General features: G+C 32.9%; 3 protein-coding genes across 7 annotated transcripts; 1 reads left to right on the top strand and 2 right to left on the bottom strand.

Annotated features, from left to right (window-relative positions):
* Nucleotides 1–1,627: 1,627 nt before the first annotated feature.
* Nucleotides 1,628–5,069, bottom strand: LOC100785296 (chloroplast processing peptidase). Its single transcript, XM_003524346.5, has 5 exons — nt 4,504–5,069; nt 3,539–3,676; nt 3,059–3,145; nt 2,095–2,162; nt 1,628–1,984 (listed from the first exon to the last, which is right to left on the bottom strand). Exons 1-5 carry the CDS (start codon nt 4,933–4,935, stop codon nt 1,834–1,836), a joined length of 876 nt encoding a protein of 291 aa, XP_003524394.1. The 5' UTR covers nt 4,936–5,069; the 3' UTR covers nt 1,628–1,833.
* A 979-nt stretch (nt 5,070–6,048) lies between these two features.
* Nucleotides 6,049–11,204, bottom strand: LOC100820389 (pentatricopeptide repeat-containing protein At5g21222). Of its 3 annotated transcripts, none has more exons than XM_006580405.3 (4): nt 11,056–11,204; nt 10,123–10,362; nt 7,456–8,358; nt 6,049–7,256 (listed from the first exon to the last, which is right to left on the bottom strand). In XM_006580405.3, the coding sequence occupies exons 2-4, from the start codon at nt 10,183–10,185 to the stop codon at nt 6,372–6,374; spliced, it is 1,851 nt and encodes a 616-aa protein (XP_006580468.1). In that variant the 5' UTR covers nt 10,186–10,362; nt 11,056–11,204; the 3' UTR covers nt 6,049–6,371. The 3 variants fall into 3 exon arrangements, with proteins under 3 accessions (XP_006580468.1, XP_006580467.1, XP_003525271.1); XM_006580404.3 differs by having other exon boundaries at nt 7,456–8,361; XM_003525223.4 differs by having other exon boundaries at nt 7,456–8,373.
* A 1,024-nt stretch (nt 11,205–12,228) lies between these two features.
* On the top strand, nt 12,229–13,968 carry LOC100784763 (uncharacterized). 3 transcript variants are annotated; one of them, XM_014776101.2, is made up of 4 exons: nt 12,229–12,278; nt 12,410–12,568; nt 13,057–13,148; nt 13,461–13,968. In XM_014776101.2, exons 2-4 carry the CDS (start codon nt 12,413–12,415, stop codon nt 13,471–13,473), a joined length of 261 nt encoding a protein of 86 aa, XP_014631587.1. In that variant the 5' UTR covers nt 12,229–12,278; nt 12,410–12,412; the 3' UTR covers nt 13,474–13,968. The 3 variants fall into 3 exon arrangements, with proteins under 3 accessions (XP_014631587.1, XP_006580466.1, XP_025984383.1); XM_006580403.3 differs by having other exon boundaries at nt 13,064–13,148; XM_026128598.2 differs by lacking the exon at nt 12,229–12,278 and having other exon boundaries at nt 12,303–12,568; nt 13,064–13,148.
* Nucleotides 13,969–22,590: the final 8,622 nt, after the last annotated feature.

The following is a 22,590-nucleotide window of genomic DNA, read 5'->3' on the forward strand; positions in this document are numbered from 1 at the left end:
AAAGGAATCGGCTGCTCATTTGTTCTTTTCTTGCAGAAAATCTCTCCAAGTTTGGGCTCACATTCGTGATTTGGCTCCTTTCCGCAGGCGTTTCACTTCTTTACAGCGCATTACTGACTCTTTAATTAGGGGCAGATTCACATCAGGTGTTCAAGGAAAATTACGTTGTTTAGAGTCTAGTCTACTACATCTGGTTGTCTAGGAACAAACTGATTTTTGAAGATTATCAATTTACAGTAATAGAGGTTATTAGCAAGATTAAGTTTTTTATGTATAGACAAGCGCACCTGTTGCATTTGTTTTAGCATCTTGATCTAGGTCTTCTTGTATTAAGGAGACTTTTGATTTTCTTTAACTGTGGGTATGCCCAGTTCATTATTGTATCATTTTGGGTTTAATATAATTTACATTTTTTCAAAAAAAAAAAAAGATATGTGAGGGTAATTTGCTCAAAGAAATATTGGACACTCCTTTTCCTTCATCCTTCACTGAACTTCTCTCTCTTTGACAGCACCACTCCATCCTGACAACAACTGCATTTTCCTCCTTGTCATCTGCTTTTTCGAACATCGACGACAACATGGCTGGCAAAGCAACATCGTCCTTTCCAGCAACTGCGAGATACGATAAAATAGAGTTGTCGACATTGCTTTTTGGCATTAGGGGTGAGAAAGGGTCGCCGATGTTGATGATGAGGTTGAAGCAGATGAACAACTTTTTGTCTTTGTTCTTCGATGACAATTCCATGACTCCATTAAGATGCTTGGACTTTGAAGATTAATTAGAGTCCCAAAACATTATTATTATTACTACTGCAAAAAAAGACTCCGTGTCTCAACTTAGAAGTGATCCATATATGTAAATGAGTGTAATTTGTTTTAAAAGATGTAATTGTTGTTGGAAATTCAAATTAAATGTTATAATGATTTATAATAATTGAGGATAAAAAAGTTTTAAAAAAATATCAAAGAGATTATTTTCTTTATAACAGTTGAGTAACTTTGTGGGTTTTTTCCCCTGAAAACTCTTGATTAAATGCTTAAATGAAATGATGCGAAGTGAAGTATGGCCCAGCGGAATTAGACCCACTGGAGGAGTAAGTGGTGTCGGTGAGGGAGGAGTGGTTGGAGTGGGTGAAGGATGGAAGGGAAAGAATGCTGTGTAATATTTCTTTCTTAATCTATTCTAGTGCAAATATTTCTAAAATAGTCTATAGATGTTGATTTAAAATGATCCATATCCAACGCACCATGTTTATTTCCCACGTTGAAAGATCTATTCAGGTTTCCCACCCTAGACTCCGTCTTCAAGTTGTTATGTTAGTGCTCAGCATCAACTTTCGGAGGAAAAGGTACATTTGTAACATAGTAAACGGTGTGAGGGAGAAGCAGAAGCAGATAAAGGTGAAAAATTGTGACTACTGTCTAACAGAACAACAGCTGGAAAATAGACCAATTTAGCGGGAAACAAAGTTAATAATCAGGATATGATTTTATTAAATAGTAAATAGATTTACAATGTATTATACTATTGTGCATTCCTTAAAGCAAAATAAATTCTAAGAAAAGTTAGTCGATAAGTTGGTGGTGATTTTTTGGATGACATGTATCTTTTACCGGAACTAATCTTCAAGCAAAATAAAATCAGTGTAGATTTGAGTAATAGATAATTTACAAGAACCAATATAAAGAATATGAAGTAACCTAGAAATGTTTTTTCCACCTTACCAAACAAACATCCTATATCTTTTCTAAAATTGAATAACAAAATCGGACAATACAAAAATTAGGAAAGGTTGTACAGTCTACAATAATCGATGGATGGAAAGAGTGGTCATTGAGATGGTAGCGAAGTCTCCGCACTCTCCTGCGTCTGCGTGGTTTCAACACTGCAACTTTCCTTAGAAACTGTGCCAGCAATTCTATTTGGTGGCCAATAGCGAAATACCGATCTATCTATGATATTCTTGGCTGGCAGGGGACCCCTAACAAAATTATATTTCATTCGCAACATAGTTAGCAAGTACTCGTAGAAATAACATTACTTATCACTTAAGATAATGAATGCATTTGGATAATTAAACACAGCCATTACCACACATGGGAGTCATAGCTGTTATTGCGGTTGTCTCCCATTACAAAGACGTAGTTCTCTGGCACACGCTGCAAAACAAATATTATAAATTAAACACAAATCAACAAACAAGTAACCAAGTTATGAACAGGGTCAGAACTATCCTAGCCCAAAACAGAACACTGCAAAGCTGTAGTATGCCTCCAAGACTAAAGCTTCCTACACCCTCATAAAAATCAGATTTGGAATGTAAAAATTACATCCCTTGATTTTTATGGGGTGCAGGAAGAAACACCCTGCCTCCAATTCCTCTGTTTACTGTCCTAAGATCATACCCAACACATTGATCAACCTTCACAGGCCTAGCTCAAATTATCTTAATCAATCCTTGGAATTAAATTAGAATTTCCTTTTCAATAAAAACATTTTATTTTGTCTTCTTATCATGTGAATAATAGACACATTAGAAAACCCAATTATAAATTTAAATGTTTTTCTTTTAATTTAGTTTTTAAACTTTACTTAACACTTAGAAATACTCATACTCATACAATACATATTACATAAGATACTTGATAGTTACAGTCTCACTGAGATGTCCTTGCATTCATTCCAATGGATGACTTGGCATATCACAGTCATGCAAGGACCAAAAGAGAGGAGGGGAAGACAACAGAGCCAAAATATTACTCCCTCCATTCCATTTTATATGAATTTTAAGGTTTTGGCACAGGTATTAAATAATGTAATTAGTACTTTGAATTTCATAAAATATATCATGTAACTTTCTAATATACCCTTTATCTCTCTAATTAATTAGACCTTTTCTTATTTAATACCAACAACTACTCCCACTAAGGGTACTTCATGGGGGAAAAACTATTTAATGCTTCATTGGTTCTGAAAAACGACAACTAATTTGGAGCTTTTTTTTTACTAAAATATCATATGAAATGGAAAAAAGGGAGTAAAAGGTACAACTTACTGTGGGTTTCATCTCATAAGCAGGTGGTTCAAGGATGTACTCTTCATTCTTCTCAACCCCATTAACTACAAGATGCCCTTTACGAACCTGCAAATAATTCAATTAGTGATATTTAAGAGACCAAAGAGGCACTGAATCAAGCACCCCAAGAATCTGACTTAAATTATAAATTACTTACATTCATGCAAACTTTAAAGTTCCAAGACCATGTAAAAACCAAGAACCCTAGTTAACCATACTTTTGAACTAGAAAAAAATAAACTTCCCTCTAAAAACAAGAAAACAAGCAAGTGGGAACACAAATCCATGGACAAGCAAAAGAAAAGAACAGGATCACGAATGAAAATGCAACAATTAGTTGAAGTCACTAGCCATGAGATAGAACAATGCACAGTAAAATTTGTTAATCAAGGAACTGAACAAACAATGAAAAGCCAATCATGAAATAAGAGTATGAATGCTCTAATTCAGAGATCTTACCTCCACAATATCACCTTCCTTTGCAACCATACGCTTTATAAACACATCAAAATTGCTGTATCCAACTTCTTGAAGCACCGGAGGGCTTTTAAATATCACTATGTCACTTGCACATGGTTTTCTAAAATAGTATGAAACCTGAAAACATGAAGATGTATCTTTACAATGGAGATGCATCATAACAGATAGAAAGAAAGTCTAGCTGAATGCTGATGTCAAAATCTATTAAAAGAGCATAGCTATATGTTACATGATTTGTGTCACAACTATCAAGGCCTACGGATTCATCTACTTTTTGGGAAGTAATCAAATTCAACATTAAAAATTTCTCGTCACAACAAATAGCTACAAATACAAAACTATGATCTGTAAAAAAACTAAGCCAGTAAATAATCTGTTTCAGCAAAACAAAAAATAAAAAAATAGATCATAATCCCCATAACCTTGTATATGTCTCACAATCCGCAATTTTTAGATTCACAGTTCACAAAATTTTTCAGACAATCAACATTCCAATCACTAGCACTCACAAAGATAAGAAACTTAAAGATTTCATGAAAAAAAATCAGTTAATCATTTGAAAAGTAGTGAACAAAAACCTCAACTCGTATGTTTCCAGTGCCTGACAGACAGCTTTCCCAAACATTACAGAAAAGCACCAAACTGTTATCATATTCCAAGAAATAGCTGAAGTTTTCACATGAGGATGTATCTTCAATTCTTCACATGGTGACGCATCATATATCATAGCCATATCCACACACAAGATGTTGTCTCGACACGTTATTTTATTTTCTTTGGTGGAGTAGTTACTTTCAACATTGAGCAAATCTCATTATATTTCAAAACTAAAGTGAGAAGAGTGTAGTACTTTCAGTTTCAGAGGATAAAGTGTATAAGAAACTTAGAATTTATTTAATAAATAAAAGTAAAATTAGAAGAAGGTAAATGAAGAAAAAAGGTACCTTCTCAGCAATAATTCGATCTCCAACATCCAATGTAGGATACATTGACAGCGAAGGAATGAACCTCGGCTCCGCCACGAATGATCGAAACGCAAGCGAAATTGCGAGAGCCGCAAGCACCGTTTTTGCGTCATCAGAAGTGAAATTCAACCACTCCGACAAGGGACCTTCTTCCTTCTCCGCATCCCGGTCACCCCCACCCCCACCGTCGCCGCCGCCTCCGCCACCACTGTCGTCGGACTTGAGCACCGCCTTGAAGTCCTCGCCGGAATCTCTGAGGGCTTTGCAGAGGATTCTACGGTGAAAAGTTGCAGTGCTTTTGCCGAGGGGACGGTGACAGAGTGGCGGTAAGCGGAAATTGAAGAAATTGGGTTGGCTCAATTTAGGGTTTTGAAGCCATGGGAGTGATGGGATGACGGAGAGAGAAGGCATGTCGTCCTAATTAGAGTTGGATAATTTGAGCTAGCAAACTCTGCTAACAAAGAAAGAAAGAAAAAAAAAAATCACAAAATCTTCTAGTGATTGCTTTGCTTGATGGTGGTCTTTTATTACTTACTTCCCAATGTGGATTGTGTTTGCGTTTAATCAAGTTTTTCATGGATTATGGAAAATACTTATAATTTTAAACGAATTTTGAAAAAAAGTATTATTGTTAAATTATATATTATAATGAAAGTAAAATTATATATTAAAAAAGCATTGTTGATTTAAACTGAAGAATATCAAGTAGAATTTTGGATAAATAATTATTTTTATTTTTGAATGGATAAATTTTTATGCAGAGATAAAAATTATTATTTACTCAAAAATATAATTTAATCTTTATTTTTTTTTATTTTGTTAATCATTGCAAGTATAATAAAGACTTAAAAAGTAAAATAAGCGCAGATAGAACAAACATAATAATAATAATAAGCATAATATTAATTAATAAATATAATATTGATTAATAATATTCATTTATTTATTGTAATGTTATGTTTAAAAAAAGATGAAGATTAAATTATATCTTGGATAAATAACTATTTTTATCCTAAAATACCATGTAAGCTTCTTTATTAAGGGATGAAAAAAATTTGTTGTAGGACTAAAATTTGAATTTTCATCTTTTAAGGATGAACATTCGAGAACATGAATAATTATTTATCAATCAGAATTTTTTATTCTTTCTCATCATGGTTATATTTTTAACATTTATGTTTGTGAAAAATAATGTGCAGACACCTTTGAAACTCTGCCATACTTTTTATGTGCTATACTAGTGGTCTAGGATATGGCCATCTACGATTTTGCTACCTGTTGAAGTGACGTCAAACCACTTTGGGCATCATAAAGGTTATGCTCTTGGAATTTCATTTGGAGTTCATGACATCCAACAAGTGCAAGTTACTAATGGCTACTTGTGCTTGTGTATTGAGAATGCAATTAAACCTTGAATTTAATAATGGTCCCTTCTCATTTGTAAAGTAAGTAAGCATGTTGGTCTCGTGCAATTTCATTTAATTGATATGATTCTATGCTTTTCAGTGTTTTCCTTACAAGTACTATTTATAAAAGTATGATATTCCAACAATGTTCAGTGTACACAACAATACAAAACGAATTTTGTAGTGATGCAGGATGCACATTTCATTGGCTAGTGAGCACTGAATACGAATAGCAGCAGTTCAACAAATTGAAATTACACCAGCATTTTGTCAAAATTGTAAGCGTATGTTCTGATTTCTGAAGTCCATGAATGGTATCTACAGTTTTTTCCACCTGAACTCATTGGCATGGTGTGCTGTCATGAAAGCAAACAAATCTATTTAGACAGGATTTGTGTTTCATCACTAATCAATTTGTGATCATCACAATGGTCAGTCACCTCAACAAAGTATTGACACTACTCTGCAACAGTCAAGGAATGGCCTAACAACCTGATTTTGAATCTGCTGACTACTTACAATCAGTGGTTGCACTCCATATGAACTTCTTGTGCGAACAAAAAACATGGAAGTAGTAACATTCCGCATGTTGTCAGACAGTTTGACTACCATTCGGCTTCTTATGTTTCCATTGGTTGTTCTTTCTGGATGAGCCACCACTACATCACGTATTTGAAGCAGATTAGAGGGAGAAGCACTGAGTTTCTGTTTCTTATAAATACTCTCCAAGCTTTGCACTGGCATCTTGTCACTATCAAATTCTTGATCTAGCTCAGATTCTTCTTCTGAACCATTAAGAATTCTGTTGGCTTCTTTGAATAAACCAATGGCACGCCAAGCATCAGCCACCAGTTGCATAGTTGACATTTCAGGGACAACACCTCTCTCTTCCATAGTACTAAGTATCTCTTCTGCTTTCCATGGTTGTTTTGCTTCTCCATATCCCCATATTAATGTTTCATAAGTTTTCAAATTTGGGGAAGTTCCCATTTCATGCATTTTCTCACAAAGGCTAAATGCACGATCCATTTTGCCTGCGGCACACCATCCACTGATGATGGTAGTGAAGATCACCACGTTTGTTTGTACACCATATTTGCTCATAGAAGTCAGAAGAGACTCGGCTTTTCGTGGCTGTCCCGCACGCACATAGCCTTTTGCAAGGATGCTATATGCGTGGATGTCAGGTTCTATACCGGCCTTCACCATGTCGTTGAATATCTCCTCACAATTGTCCATAAGCCCTGCTGAACTCCATGCATTCATGATGGTGCTAAAGGTTACTACATCTGGTTTGATCCCAAATTCTTCCATCAATGTCAGTGCCTGAACAATTTTCATCTGTAAGTTACTATCACAATACTAGATACTGAATAATTACAGACCAACAGAATAGAAGCACAAAATGACAAAATAAACATGCAGCAAACGGTTCTTGGAGTATTTTCAATGTGTCAACAAACTGGAGGGAAAGGCATGCAAGAAAATATTGATCTCATGAGAAGTTTAAGATATCAGATCTCACCTCATCTACTCCATTTGTGTCTGTAGCGTCTAGATATCCTTTGATAAGAGAGTTGAAAACTACTGGATTTGGATGCACACCAAGCTCCTTCATTCTGTATAGAAACCTCAAGGCTTCTGTCATATTGCCTTCCTTGCAATAACCACTTATTATGATACCACAAGTTCGTTCATTAGGTTTCACTTTGTTGTACTGCATTTTCAATATTAGTCTTTCAGCCTTCTCTGTCTCACCATTCTGAGCATATGCCCTTGCCATCGTGTTGTATGTTACGACATCAGGCTGAATGCCAGAAGCCACCATTTTATGCAAGACATTCCATGCTTCTTCCAGTTTCTTCTTGGTACACCAGGCTTGGATGAGAATATTATATGTTCTATCATTGGGTTTCACATTTTCATCCTGACCCATCATCTCTAGCAATTTCATAGACTCATAAGGCCTACCAACAATCCCAAATCCTTTAATGAGTGTATTATAAGTACTAGTTGTTGGTTTACATCCATACTCCTTCATTTTCTGAAAGATTTTCATGGCCTCATCTACCTTGCCAGAATCAGAAAAGGCATTGATCATGGCATTGAGAAGTATTGAATCAGGCTTCATCCCATTGTCTGCGACTTTAGAAAGAAGTGCAGGAATAGACTTGAAACGCTTTTGGCGGGTTAGGGCAGCCACAAGAGTTGTGTATGTTATGAGAGTTGGCTTATGCCCTTCTTCAGTCAAATTGTGGAAGACGGCCTGAGCTTCATGTGGCTTCCCTTTTCCAATCAAAGCATTCATCAGTTTTGTTCTTGCATGAACTGTTTGACAACTGTTGTTTCCCCTACAGATCAGGCAGTGGGATTGATCGCATCTCTCTTGTGGAGTAGAGCTTAATTTTGGTTTGTTCTTCTTGTACTGCTGCTGTTTCAGAACCTGATGTCAAACTCTATCAATCTTATGGGCCATTTTGGTAACGAATTCAATTGAATGGCAGTCAGAAAATTCTCATTCAGATTATTAATATAATTCAATGTAGTCTAGTCCACTCCCTATTAGTTTTGAATGCCACATATTTCTCGGGGTGCAACTTATATATTTGTTGCATAACTTCACTTGATACCAATTGATTTTAAGCTGAAATCTAACAGATAGCTTAAACAGACATAAAGTTCAAACAAATAAAAGAGTAATCATTTAATGAAAGAGTGCATCTTATAAGTCTAAGTCGGACAAGTGCACAAAATGATTTACCAGAAGAACATATATTATTATACTAAACAAAAGCCAAACTAACATACATTAATTATAGGCAAAATTGTAAAATTGGTCCCCCACTTTATCTCCAATTACGGATTTGGTCCCCCTATAATTTAATTCACAAATTTGGTCCCCCAGTTTTATAAATTTATGCAAAATTGATCCTGGAAGCCCGATTTAGACGTTGACCGTTGACTGTCACGTGTCAATGTTTGAGTGATTCCCCGTAAAGACTTCATTTTTTAGGTAAAATTACACTTTTGGTCCATCAGTTTTACTCCAATTTCAATTTTGGTCCCCCTATAGTTTAATTCACACATTTGGTCCCCCAGTTTTATAAATCTCTTTATAAATTATTCCTGCAAAATTGATCTTTTGAATGGTTTAGTCACTGGTGCTAGAGACATGGTAGGTCTTGATAAATCTCGCACTTCTTTTTCATCGCAAGTTTTTCACTCACTTGGAACCCAGAGAAAAATAACTTTTTGTCTCTCTCCCACTTTCGGGGTTGTTCAACTTGGGAAAGTGGCGCATGAATCCTTACCTGTCTGAAATTTTCAGATCTCTTACTTTAACAGGTTCTGAAATAACTCCCTCTTTTTTTGCTCCCTCATGCGATATTATGTGTATACGACTGCTTAAGTGGCCTATGTATGACAATGATATTTTTGTTTGAAATTTGAAATACAACTTCTCCTGTAATGAAATTTGTTTGAATTTATAAAGGAATTTATAAAACTGGGAGACCAAATGTGTGAATTAAATTATAAGGGGACCAAAATCGAAATTGGAGTAAAACTGGGAAACCAAAAATGTAATTTTACCTACAAAAAATGAAGCCTTTACAGGGAGCCACTCAGACGTTGACACGTGGCATTGACACATGACAGTCAACATCTGAGGTTAACGATCAACGTCCAAATCGGGCTTTCAGGACCAATTTTGCAAGGATTTATAAAATTGGGGGACCAAATTTGTGAATTAAATTATAAGGAAACCAAATTTGTGAATTAAATTATAGGGAAACCAAATCCGAAATTAGAGATAAACTGGGGGACCAAAAGTACAATTTTACCTTAATTATATAAACATCAGCTTAGTCTAACATAACATAGCAATTCAAGAAGCTAACTAAATGTCTAAACCAATTTTTCCTTAATTTAGATGTGTTAAAAAATTTGATAAAAATTAGGGAAGATTTTTCTTCACACTCTGCATGTTAGGAAGCTACAATCTAGTCCTACTAAAATCTAAGAATTCAAGAATGATTAGCGCATAGCTAGAGATTTTTGAGAAAGCAATAGATTTCTAACTGGTCAAAATCATAGGAAGATTAAGGATAATTGAAGTCATAACTAATGCAATTAACAGCACACATTATTTTCGAACATCATCATGAAAAAAAAATCAAGTAGTTCACAATACCATGACTGATAAATCTTTTGCGCTTTCATTACTCATGAGGGCTCCCTTCTTGCTGCTATCCATGACTGATGAGTAGACCTGATCTGATTCTCAGAAATCTATGGTGATTCTTGACTGCTTCTGATAGCCTCAGCAAGCTACCATTCAAGCCAGAATCAGATTCTGGCTACAAGACCTAGCCAGAGTGCTGGCTCTTATACTGGCACATGATAACGGAGATGCCTCATCCTGGATTATTTTCTATCAAGAACACACAAGAGAATCAACTAGAGAAGGTTTTCATGATTCATGAACTAGCGTTTTCAAAAACACAATGATGAACAAAATGAAGCATGGCATTAATCCAGAAATTGAGATTAGTAGAAATAAATGCTATCTAGTTGCTCAATAGAGAGTCCAATTGAGATAGAGTACTAGTGCTAAGGTTTACTTTTGTATGGTCAAGGGCAAATCTATGCTGTTTAGAGAAAATGGAACAACTATAGCTTAAAATCCATACACAAGCTGACAAACCCCACACTCAGTCACATTTGCTCCAGAAATCTTCATTTTATCAACAAACTAGTGCACAAAATCTAATCCATAAATAAACAGTCAAGAAGAAAATCCATAACTCAAACATTATGTTTGGGGTGAGAACTTTAGAAGCTGAACGTGGAATTGGATCGTGGGAATTTGCTATCTACATATATAGCAACAATAATACAGAAGGAACAAACAATCACCCAATTGTAACTCACAAAGCAAACAGTTGAAATATCAATTAGATGATCACGTCGTCAGCTTTCAGCATTAAAAGTAAAAGCCAGGCAGTGAAATGTAAAAAATGAACATTATCATGACTCAGAAGTAAACTATGGTGCATGCAGCATAGTTGATGGTGTTGTTCATAATAGTTAGGAAATTACAAGCTTGAAGGAAAGGAAATGGTACCTTAGTTTAGCTTTAGCAGTTGAGAAGCTTATGGTCTGCCTAGTTAGCAATGAAGTTGTGTTACATAGTTAGCAGAAGAAGATCCAATTGGACTTTAGTGGTTTTTCGTGTGTGTGGTATACACTGGAGATTCTTATCCACAAATATTTATCGTAATAAGATTTCGGGGTACTTTTTTGAGGCTGACATGGGAAAAAGACAAAGATCACTCGAGGAGTGGATTAGGCCACGCCAGCATTCTATTGGCAGGATCAAAATTTACCCTTTAGACTTCCAGATTCTCAATTTCAAACCCCCACCTTCCAGATTCTCAATTTCAAACTTCCCCTTTAGACTTCATTCACCCTGGTGTTACTTTTTTTTTTTATTCATTGATAATAATATTTGGAAGAACTAAGAAGGCTTAATTGTTGTTACATTGATTAATGAATACAATGTTATCGTCAGAAATATTTCTGAAGTGTTTAACGATACCTGGCTTGTTTTTTTGTTATTATTTTCTTTTATCAGTTTTGACCGTAGATGACCAAATAATAATGTTGGCTAAGATTATTTTACACACGTGAACCGTTTATACAAGACTATCGATACACTAAAACATCTTTTTATTTTAAATTTTAAACATTCAACGTGACACCTCTCAGTTTTCTTTCTTTCTATTTACATTATAAATTTTATAATATTTATATCTTTTTCTCTTTATCAAAAAAAAAAATTCATCTTTACCGTTTTTTTTCATTTTAAACTCTCTTTCTCTTTGTCTTTTGTGTGGTTGTTGCGATAAATGAGAATTTATTCTTTTTTACAACATTTTTCCTTAAATACCCTTCTAATTAAAATTATTTTCATTGCATTTTCCTGTCACTCACCACCAGTAAGTAAGTAGTAACCCCTTTCTCTTTTTCCGGAGATACTACTGATAAGTGCTTCGATCTTTGAGGTTAGACCATCGCCCATAACAAAGTCACATGCGTAAGCAAGGGAGAATAATTTGAAATTAAAAATAAATGGGAAGGGTATTTTAGGGAAAATGTTGTAAAAAAAGAAGTATATTTATTAAATAGGGGAGGTATAATTATCCTTTGGATAATTGAGAAGGTAGTGATGGCAAGCCCAAGCCCAACAGCAATTGGCATAAAGTCCAAAAATCTGCAACATTTTCTATCTGTAGAGTGTAGATAGACAGTGTTTTAAAAAAACAAACTTCATCGGCTAAGTAACATGTATGGTGGTTGGTTACTAAGAAATAAGAGAGAAAATGAGAAATTTTTTAAAATTATGAGTTTTACGTATTTTTTCTACTTTAATTTGAATATATTGTTTCTTAAGTCTTTTTTATTCTTTTCTCTTCCAGACAATGATGATGAAGATGTGGAACTGGTACCAGAATAGCCTTTCTGTTCATCCAGTAAAGACCCAAGCTATTAGTTCTGCCATTCTCTGGGGTGTTGGAGACCTTTCAGCTCAGTACATTACTCATTCAGCTGCTCCAAAAAAACTACTTCAACTATCTGTATGTAACAACCCATTTCCCTTTCTCATGACTCATATAACTAACCCCATTTTTTATTATATCATTTTTCTGTCTAACCACTGCTTTCTGACTCTAGGATTGTTGTTATGCTAACATATACTGCAATGTTGAAGTGTCAATTTCTTGTGTGATAACATGGTTTGCATTTCTAAAGGTGGCATTTTTTTTTTTTTTGTATTTTTAATGGAAAATGGAAGCTGATTTTAACGAAAATATATATTCCATCAATACCTAAAGAATACTTTTATGTAAGAACCTTTAAGTTCAAGTGATACGCATCACACTTTTGATTTCCAGCTTTTATTGATTTTGAATTTTGATATATCTCTTGGCGGTTTCAGCAATTTGCCTTGCTGGTAAGTTAAGTTGGCATGTGCAACTTTTTGATTGATTGAAGCTAGTTGATTTTGATTTATTGATTATGGACAAGTTTCTTGGCAACCTAAGATAATGTATTGGTGTGGTAGGATTCAGATGCTAAATTTACGATCAACTGGAACCGCTTGGCTGTTACAAGTATGTTTGGATTCGGTTTTGTTGGATCAGTTGGGCACTTCTGGTATGTGAATTCTATCTTGTTCAGTTTATTTACCAGTTTTCAGCTTTCAGTACTTCCTACTTATCAAATCATGTCTTCATATGGCAGAGTTACTATCACATAATTCACCTGTAAAGAAATTCTTCAATAACATATATCATAGAGATAGATTTTAATTTGCGAAGTAATGGCACAAGTATGATTTTTATGTGGGGAGTGGGGACTTTGTAAATCAGTTTGTTACAACATGAGATTGCGTCCAATTTTTTAGAAGGTGGCGTGTGGCCAGTTGTGCAGGTTTTTAATTTTTGGTATGTTCCTGTGAAATACCAGCTTCTCTATGTAAACTTCTACTTGCTGGATTGTGCTTTTCTGTCATGGTTGGAGCAACAGAAGGATGCACCCTGGAAAAAATTGTTTGCATCATTTCATTCTACGAACGAAAAAGGAGGTCATCGATGTGGAGAAGGTTGATGAAATAACAAAAATTGATTGCTTAAAGCTTTTGAGTATTTTTATTTTATTTTATGTTTTCCAAGTTGTAATAGATATATTGAAGATAGATATTTTGCTTTGTTCGTTGTTGTTGTTGAGTCTAATTATCTTGAACTGTAAGCATGCTAAGAAATTATCTCCGTGCTACTAGTTGAGTGCTGCAATTATTAGCATATAGTGGAAGCAAAGATAGATATAATATGATAAAGTCTATAATTTTTGTTTCCTTGTTGCACTGAAATGTTGGGTGGACGAGGGTCAATGATCTCTCTTTTCCTTCACAAATAATACGTACTACAGAATTATTGTCTTCAGTACACTATACACTATAAGGTGCCATAGCCCATGTTCCAGGAAAAACGTAAAAGATAACAAATTCATCTGCGGGCACTAAATACGTATTAAGTGTTTTTTTTTTTCAACAAAAAAGGCAGTAGCTTAAAGGAGATTGACGTTCTTAGTGAAGATGAGGCACAGAGTCTAAATGTAAGCTTAAGTCATTGTTTAACGTGGTGATTTTGATAGCAAAAAATGATCAAAGAGGTGTGTTTTTTTTGTCGAAGAGAGTGAGGCACATAAATTGCATTTCTATTTTGCTTGGTGAGACATCCAATTAGATGCATTTTGGAAAAGGTTGGAACAGTTGATAGATTAATTTCACATGTATTATAATCACTAATCAGAACATAAAGTTGAGGATACACCGTTGGAAGATGCTCTCCCGATTAAGTAGGTGTCTCATAGGAAGGGTTGTTTTAAAAAAAAATCTCATCAATATATACTACAGTGATAATCAAAATAATCCAACTGTAAGTTTTAATAAACAAAAAAATCTATTTATTAGTTCCTAGACACTAATTAACAAAACCTTTAAACCAAACAAAAAAATACAAAAATCTCTGTTTTGCTTTCTGCGCTCTACTTGGACGAGTTTGGGAGTTAACGGGATCGTTTGGGATGGCCGTGTCCTTGTCAGGGTTGGGCCTGGGGCTCCAAAATTCTGGAAGAGTCAAGTTTAAAGCCTTTGTGGACGATAGTGTTCAGCATTGTCACTGTTTGTGCCAATGTTTTTTTATTGGGCTTGGGCCCATCACATGGGTCTATTCGTCAGAGATTTTTCCGTTAAGGCTTCGAGCCCAAGGGTCGAGTCTTGTGATTTCTGGGAAAGGGTTGGTGAGTGGGGTGGTGTCTATGACATTCTTGACTATTTCGAAGAAGATAACGTTTGGAGGGGTGTTTTTTGTGATGATGATGACTACGACTTTCTTTTATGTGTTTATGCCGGAGACCAAAGGCAAAACATTGGAAGAAATGGAAACACTATTTGAGGATAGTGATTGCCTGGTGGAAGTTGTTTTGGATAGTGATTTGCCTAGTTCAGGTACGTGTTATTGTGTTTACGACTTGAGGCATTGAGGCAAGTGGCATTTACGAAATTGTGCTTAATGCTAGCAAATTTACTTTTTTACCAAAGCAGATGTACTAGGCATCGAAGCAAGTAGTTTTTTACGAAAACATTATATTATCCGTATGATAAATCAATATAACATTTTTGCAATTGTCAAACAAATTATTATCAACTAATTGAAATTAACTCTAAATATAACTTTAAAATATTTATTACACGAATCAATAGTATTTTCATACCTTACAATTAATTAGCAATTAGTTAATAGTGATTTAAATAAGTTTTTGTATTTTTTTTATCTTTCTTCATTATATTCATCATCTCATCTCAAAATTCTCTCTTTTAGCCGTATAATTTTCAACAAAATTTTATGAACATATTATTTATTTGTTCATAATTGTGCTCGAATAAGTAATACTTATGTGGCATTCAAAGGGATCATATATAAAGCCCATCGTATGTTTGATTTAGAGAATAAAAAAAACGAAAAAAAAAATAGAAAAGGAGTGAAAAATAATTTGAGATTGTTGGGTAATAAAGATAATAAAAGAAAACAAAGGTAAATTTTCATTTTCTCTTATTTAGTTGATAAAAAGTGAAAGGAAAGAAAGTAAAGTAGATATATGTGTAAAATAACATAAATATTCATGTTTAAAAAATGAAAGGTAATAAATAATCTTTTCATAACTTTTTTAGAAAATACATTTTATACAAAAGGTTTTTTGATAAAAAGTGAAAGGGAAGAAAACAGACATATTTATAAAATAAAATAAATACCCCTATTTAAAAAAATGAAAGGCAATAGTTAATCTTTTTATAATTTTTTAAGAAAATATTTTTTACACAAGAGGTTTTTTTTATAGTGTAGAATAAATAAAATGAAATAAATTATAGTGTAAAATCAAATGAAATAAGTTTTAAAAAATAATTTCCGTTAAATAAAATTCAATTTTTTTAGATGATAACGTTTAATAAATGATATTTTAATCATAGTTTCATTAGTTAAATACCAAAATATTAACACCATAATAACATTCACCCATGCTGTGAATAAAATTGTAAAAAATAACCGTGGAGTTTATTAAAAATATTGCAAGTCCGATAAAAAAAAATAACACTCCAAAAATAACCATTAAAAAAATAGTACAAGAAAAGCACAATGTCTTCACTAACAAAGTCTAGTATAGTTAGCAAATAATTGAATTGGTTAAGCAATATTTGATGAAATAGATAAAACTCACTTTAATAAATTCTATCCATTTGTTAAGATATATATTCAGTGGGGAAAAAACACACACACACACAACGCCTTCTTTTAGATTAGTTTTTTTGTGTGGGATTCGTACCTTTCTTTTCTTTCCTCAATCTTCTATGTGCATTTTAAATTGGGGAAATGATTAATATTTGCTTCTTTATATTCTTTCTTCAATCTTAATTTCTAATGTCTTTCATGAAAAACTAACCAAAGGGTGAAGGGAGGTAGTGTCATTTCACACTAGTATTTTTTATTTTTTACAAAACTAAGAAACAAAGTTTTTTAAAAGAAAAAAAAAATGAGATTTTCTCTCGATTAAAGCTTATATAAGTAATGTTTTTTTAGTAGGACGTAAGAGAGAGAAAAAAAATTCTCAATACTAACATAAGAAAAAACTTAGAAGAATGCTAGCGATAGTTTCTTTTGATATTGTTTATGATTGGTTAGAATTTATTTAAAATATTAATTTTAATAGATTTTATTTCTCATTTGATATAAATCAGAATCATTAAATAAAAAATAAAACCTATAAAAATGGTGTTTTCCAATAAATACTAATCAATTAATTATAGATAGAATCTTAGAAGGAGAGTGTAAAAGAGAAAGAAATTGGCAAACAATCGGATAAATAAAAATAAGAAAGAGGAAAATAAGTAAATCAAAATAAAAGAAACAAAGATGAGACAATCACAAATAGTAGGACAATTAATGAGATCGATGGATGAATGTCTTTTTAAGGAACTATAGAGATTGAATTGATATAGAGATTGAATTGAAATAAGAAGCACATGAATTATGGATTATTCAAACAATAATATTATAAAAAGACAAATGTTGACCGTGTTGAGAAGTGAAAAATTATACTGTATATGATTTTTTTTTTGGGTTTTTGTAATTCACACAATAAATACTATTTTCTTTTTAATTTTTTAATTAATATCCTAAAAACACTAATTAACCATAACCTCCTTAAAAATCAATTATATCATCATGTAAAATTCATCATAGGTAGAGCCGCTATGCATTTCTTCACCATTTCTTACCATTTTTGTTTGGAAACAAATTCAAGGGACATACCACTTTTTTTTCCAGGTTATGTCCTTGGTAACAAACAAACTCATATTTGTTGTTGCCTCCTATTTCCTCGCACCCCATTTTGCCATCTCTTTGCTATCAAACACATCATTATATATTTATTCGAGAATGAACAACACGCGAGGTAAAAGTAAATTCACAAAAGGATGTTAAAAAAATACAAAAGAAAATGTCAACAAAAAGGCATATCACGTAATAACTTCAAAATGAAATTACCAAGTTTGTAAGCCAGCCTTAAGTATCAGGTGAGTGCCCTTGCCAAATTACAAGATTTTTGGTAACTGTGATGAAGGAAGGACGCTATTCAGACGTTGCTAAAAGGAATGCGGAATCACGCACGCATAATGGAATGCTTTATTGCTTAGCCTCTACGAGAACTTCTTAGTTACTTACATTCAGATTGCCCATTATTATTCAAAGGATTTTGTTAAGGGTATAAGTTAAAAATAATAATAAATGAAAGATGTTTATTAAAATTTAAAAATTAAAGTGAAAATATATTGATAACATTGACTATATTTTACGGATAAAAATACTATTATATTTTTATGAAAAAATTACTTTTTTTCTAGTTTTTTTAACCAATGTTTAGATCAACTCTTTCCCCGAAAAATACGGAGAACTAACCTGTTTTTTCTATTTTAATTTTTACGAAAAAAAAAACCATGGTTCAGTTACCATCCCCATGGATCTTGTAGGGGTCCTTATTGGACCAGCACTGTGGAGTTGTTCACTAATTTCCTCTGTGGAGTGACAAATAAAAGAAGAGAAATTGTGTCTATACTCTATACATAAACATGTGTATATAAATTTTTGTACACCAAAGAGAGAAAAGTGTAGAATTAATGAGACAGGTGATCGTCAAAATAATCATACTTTGAGTCTCGGGTGATGAATCATTGAGAAAATGTGGTACTCTGTTCCTCACATCACACGTACCCACAGAACTTACGGGTTGACATTAATCTTAGTCATAAGGCAAATACCGTACGAAATCCATGTTCTCAGTGATCTCTTACGTTGTGTAAGTTACTCTAAATATAGATATTTTAGCTTCTGCTAGTGCCATCATTTACTAAGGTTGTGTTGCCTAATATTGCTTTTCTTGCTGATTTCAATTCAAAACTTTATAATAAACAATATATATTCCCCACTTTTTGACGACTTTTGCTCACGGTATTATTTGGGTCCAATACCCTTGTCTGATTCTGCAAGAGTGACCTGTCTGATGCAAACTTAACGTTAAGGATTTGAAATTCCAACCTAATCTTGCTATGGTTGCGCCAATCTTAGTTGCACATGTGGGATTTGAGGGATTATACAACGTGTTATGCATATATATAGTCAATATAAATGACAAGATCTAGAAATCTGTTGTGTATAAAAAGAAGAAAAGAGAAAGGAAGAAAACTACATGAGGACCATACGTCATGATCCAAATGTCAAACTCTAATACCTCCCCATGCTTTCATTGACAAGGCATAAGCTAACAAAAATGCGGTTCAGACCCTTTTTTATATAATCATAAGCAGAGCAAATCAGAGCAACAGTGTGTCAAGAAATCCATGTAATTGCAATGGTATCTCCTTGTCATTAAGTTCATGTGAATTTGAAAAGCTGACTGTAACTATCCCATGCTGTCTGTTACCCCCTTTGGTGGGGCTTTTGAACTAGTAAAGGGTAAGAGCTTCTCGTTTCCATGTGTCCTTATGTGTTTGGAACCTTCCAAGACTTTGAGATGCTCTTGAGAGAGACCTTGTCCTCATCATTCCATGCACATTTTTTACTGCTAATGTTTAAACGGGATAGATTAAGGCAACTAAAGAGTAATAGAATGGGATTAATTAAGTGGCTTCAACAACGATAAATTATTAAATAATTCTAAACTATGTTGTATTTGTGATCTTAATTAATCTCTAAATAACACGAAATTTGATGATAAAAAATTAACAACATACAATTATGTGTCATATATGAAAACTAGTTTGGATTGTATTGATTAATATACAATGACGACAACAATTTGTACAAATTACTCTAACTCTTAGCTACTAGACCTATGCTAGTGAGTTGGGATTACAGTGATCAATATAGGTAAAAATTTCTCAATCTAGATTAACATGTAGTAGTACTACTAGCCAAGATGAAACTTGTTGGTGTGGCATAGACTTGAAAGTTCAAACCTCTAACTTGTCTTCTAACTACCGGACGAGTCGAGCAAGACGAGAGCATGTTGACAAAAATGCTTAATAAGATCCATTTAGAAGGGAACATTGATAAGGTGACAATAATACCTTTGTCCTCCACTCCCATATCTCACATATCGAAAATCAAATTTCCCCTATTCTTTCTTTCTCTCTCTGTGCACTATATAGACTTTTGTAGCTTTCTAAATTCAGAGAACTGAGAAATAAATATACTGGGAGCCCCCACCTCCTTTCACGTATTTTGAAATCCAATAAAAAATAATAAAAATAATAAAGAAGGGGTCACTTTCTTGAAGCCCACCTTCTTGGTTTAGGGTTAATGCATTCTACTGGTAACAGCTATTGAAATATGCAGATATCTCAAATGGAAACTGCCTACCATTTTCATCCAAATTATGATGATTTTGGTCAAGAGTCACTATTCAACAATTGGTTCTATAGGATGCTCAGTCTCAGTTTTCCCACAGTTGAATGCTAAAAATATAGGTACTAGGTTGTATTGGTTAATTAATGCCCCGTGAGACCACTTCCATCTATATATTATAAGCTATAAGCAGTTAGGTGCATTTGTCTTTCCTATTCTGAAGTATATTCTGAAGGTGGTTGAGCTAGCAAAAGAGTCCATCGCAATAATTTAAATGGGCAATTTGAATCCTATCCAATATTAATAAAATGAGATTTTAAGAACTTTTCTTCTTCTTCTACTGGTTGTGTCATTTGTGTGGAAGGGGAAGACAGGAAATAATTTAATACTGCTATTATATTGTACCAACATACTTGCATTATATCTCCTGTGAACATATGCTTTTTCGTGACTTGCATTATAATGTAACTTTATTAATAAATAATCATACAGCACGGGTCAGTTTAGATTTTTTTATTATAAAAAAGAGTACATATAAGAGAGAAAAAATAAATAAAATAAATAAAATTAATTAAATTAATTAAATTCTTTTTATAAGTTAAAACTAACCTATGAATATCCATTTTAAGAATTATTGAGTACATTAAATATTTAAACGGATAAAAGATTTTATTGTATATAATAATTATATCTGACTGGAATGTAATTATTTCTTGTAAAAATATCTATGGTTACTAACAAAATCTATTTTTAGAGAATTTAGATAAGAATTTTTCAAAATTGATAAGCTAATTTTAATTTAAGAGAATTTTTTTTTTGTTTTACTTCCATATTATCTCCCCATATTATAATTATTTTTTTTAGAAGTTTATCTGACTAGTTTTAAAGGGGCATGTAGTTTGTTTGCAATTTTGTTATATAGTATCTTTGGAGCTAGGCGTGGAATCAACTCACTTCAGTTCTTCTAACCTTTTTTAAATAATTAGGCAAAAAAATATATTTTTAGTTCCTGCAATTATAGTTAAATGCGGTAAGGTCCTTATATTTTTATATTGATTAATTTAGTCTTTAAACTTTAAAAAAAAAAACATTGATTTAATCTCCTATCTTTTAAAAAAATGTAATGAATTCTTAGAAAGAAGGAAATAAGTCCACACATTTTTTAAAAATTGAGGAAATGAATTTGTAAGGACTTTGACCGAGTTTAACAAAAAATATAGGAATTAAAAAATACAGTTTTCCCTAATAATCATGTACTAAAACTAGTATACATGGGTATGCATGTCGTCGTTGAGGAATTAGTTTGCAGTTTGTAATAGTCTTACTTTGTAGCTAACTGAAAACGAACGGAAGAAGTAATTGAAAAGCTTTTCACTGCTTTCCTGATCGATTTGAGTTCGTAATAAGGAAGAGAAATACAGTGAAGGAAAAATATAAACAAATCTGCGAGAGTATTTCATTTTCGTTAATTTCAGTCATAACACATACTTTCCGCACATAGAGTTAAAAAAAAAAAAAAAGGAGGAGGAGGAGGAGGATAATGCCTAGTTTGATTTAAAGTAAATCCTTTATTTTATATTATACTAACCATGCATATATCACGGGACTATGTAGATGGAAGAAATCAAGTTTAGGTGAAGATTCTTAAACTGTTATTGAAAAGGCTATGCTAATGTAGCACTTTATTATTTTTATTTTGCTTATTGTGTATTACTAGGAGATACCAGCTTTCGTTTTCTACTATTTGAATTTCAAACATCATTAAGCGCCTTGGCCCTTGAACTATAGTATAATTAAACGTCCTTGACCGTGGTCCCCTATTGCCATATATGTCCCAGAGCAAACATATGATACGGTTGTTATATTGTTTTTTAACTTAATTAGTACAATTAGTCAATTACTATAATAATAGTATATCAATTTCAATAATTAACACATTTAATACTAGGAATAAGTTCGATCGCTTTAGAGTACTTTTAACGAGGATTGTTTAACTCACTTTTTTTATTTAAGAAACCCAACTTAATTACCTCACTTACACGACCGAAGTTGTGTATACAAGATACAGTTTCTTACAATTTCTTACGTATTGAATTTGGATTTTTGAATTCATAATTTTTGTAATGCTAAAAAAAATCCATGAGAGAATGAACGTAAACAAATAAAAAAAAAATAGATTGCACACAAAAATCATAAAAATTCACTATACATGGATCAAGGCAGCCAACATATTTTTAAGCATAAAGCAGATTTTAAGGTCAGACTTTTTTAACTAATAAATTATAGAAAAAATAGGGGTTTACAAAAACTAAAAGTGACCTTTGAGGTGGAGTCTTTTTAAAACTAATAAAAGTAACCGAAAAATTAGGAACCTTACAAAAATATAAGTGATTTTTCTTGTAGAAGGATTTGAATTTCATTCATCAAAGAAAAAACACGCCTTAGTTATCACTATATTAAAGAAACTAATAATAAATTTATACCGGGAACCTAAAACAAGGGCTTGAGCCATGAGTCGCCTTATGTTCGGGTCAAAACAAAATTCTTCAAATTATGGATATGAATCAAAACGTTAAAATATTTAAAGTGTTGTCACAACGAAAAAAACAATGAGCCAAAAACAAATTGCCTTGTGACCA

Source organism: Glycine max, chromosome 5 (assembly GCF_000004515.6).
Source record: "Glycine max cultivar Williams 82 chromosome 5, Glycine_max_v4.0, whole genome shotgun sequence".
Taxonomy (NCBI): domain Eukaryota; kingdom Viridiplantae; phylum Streptophyta; class Magnoliopsida; order Fabales; family Fabaceae; genus Glycine; species Glycine max.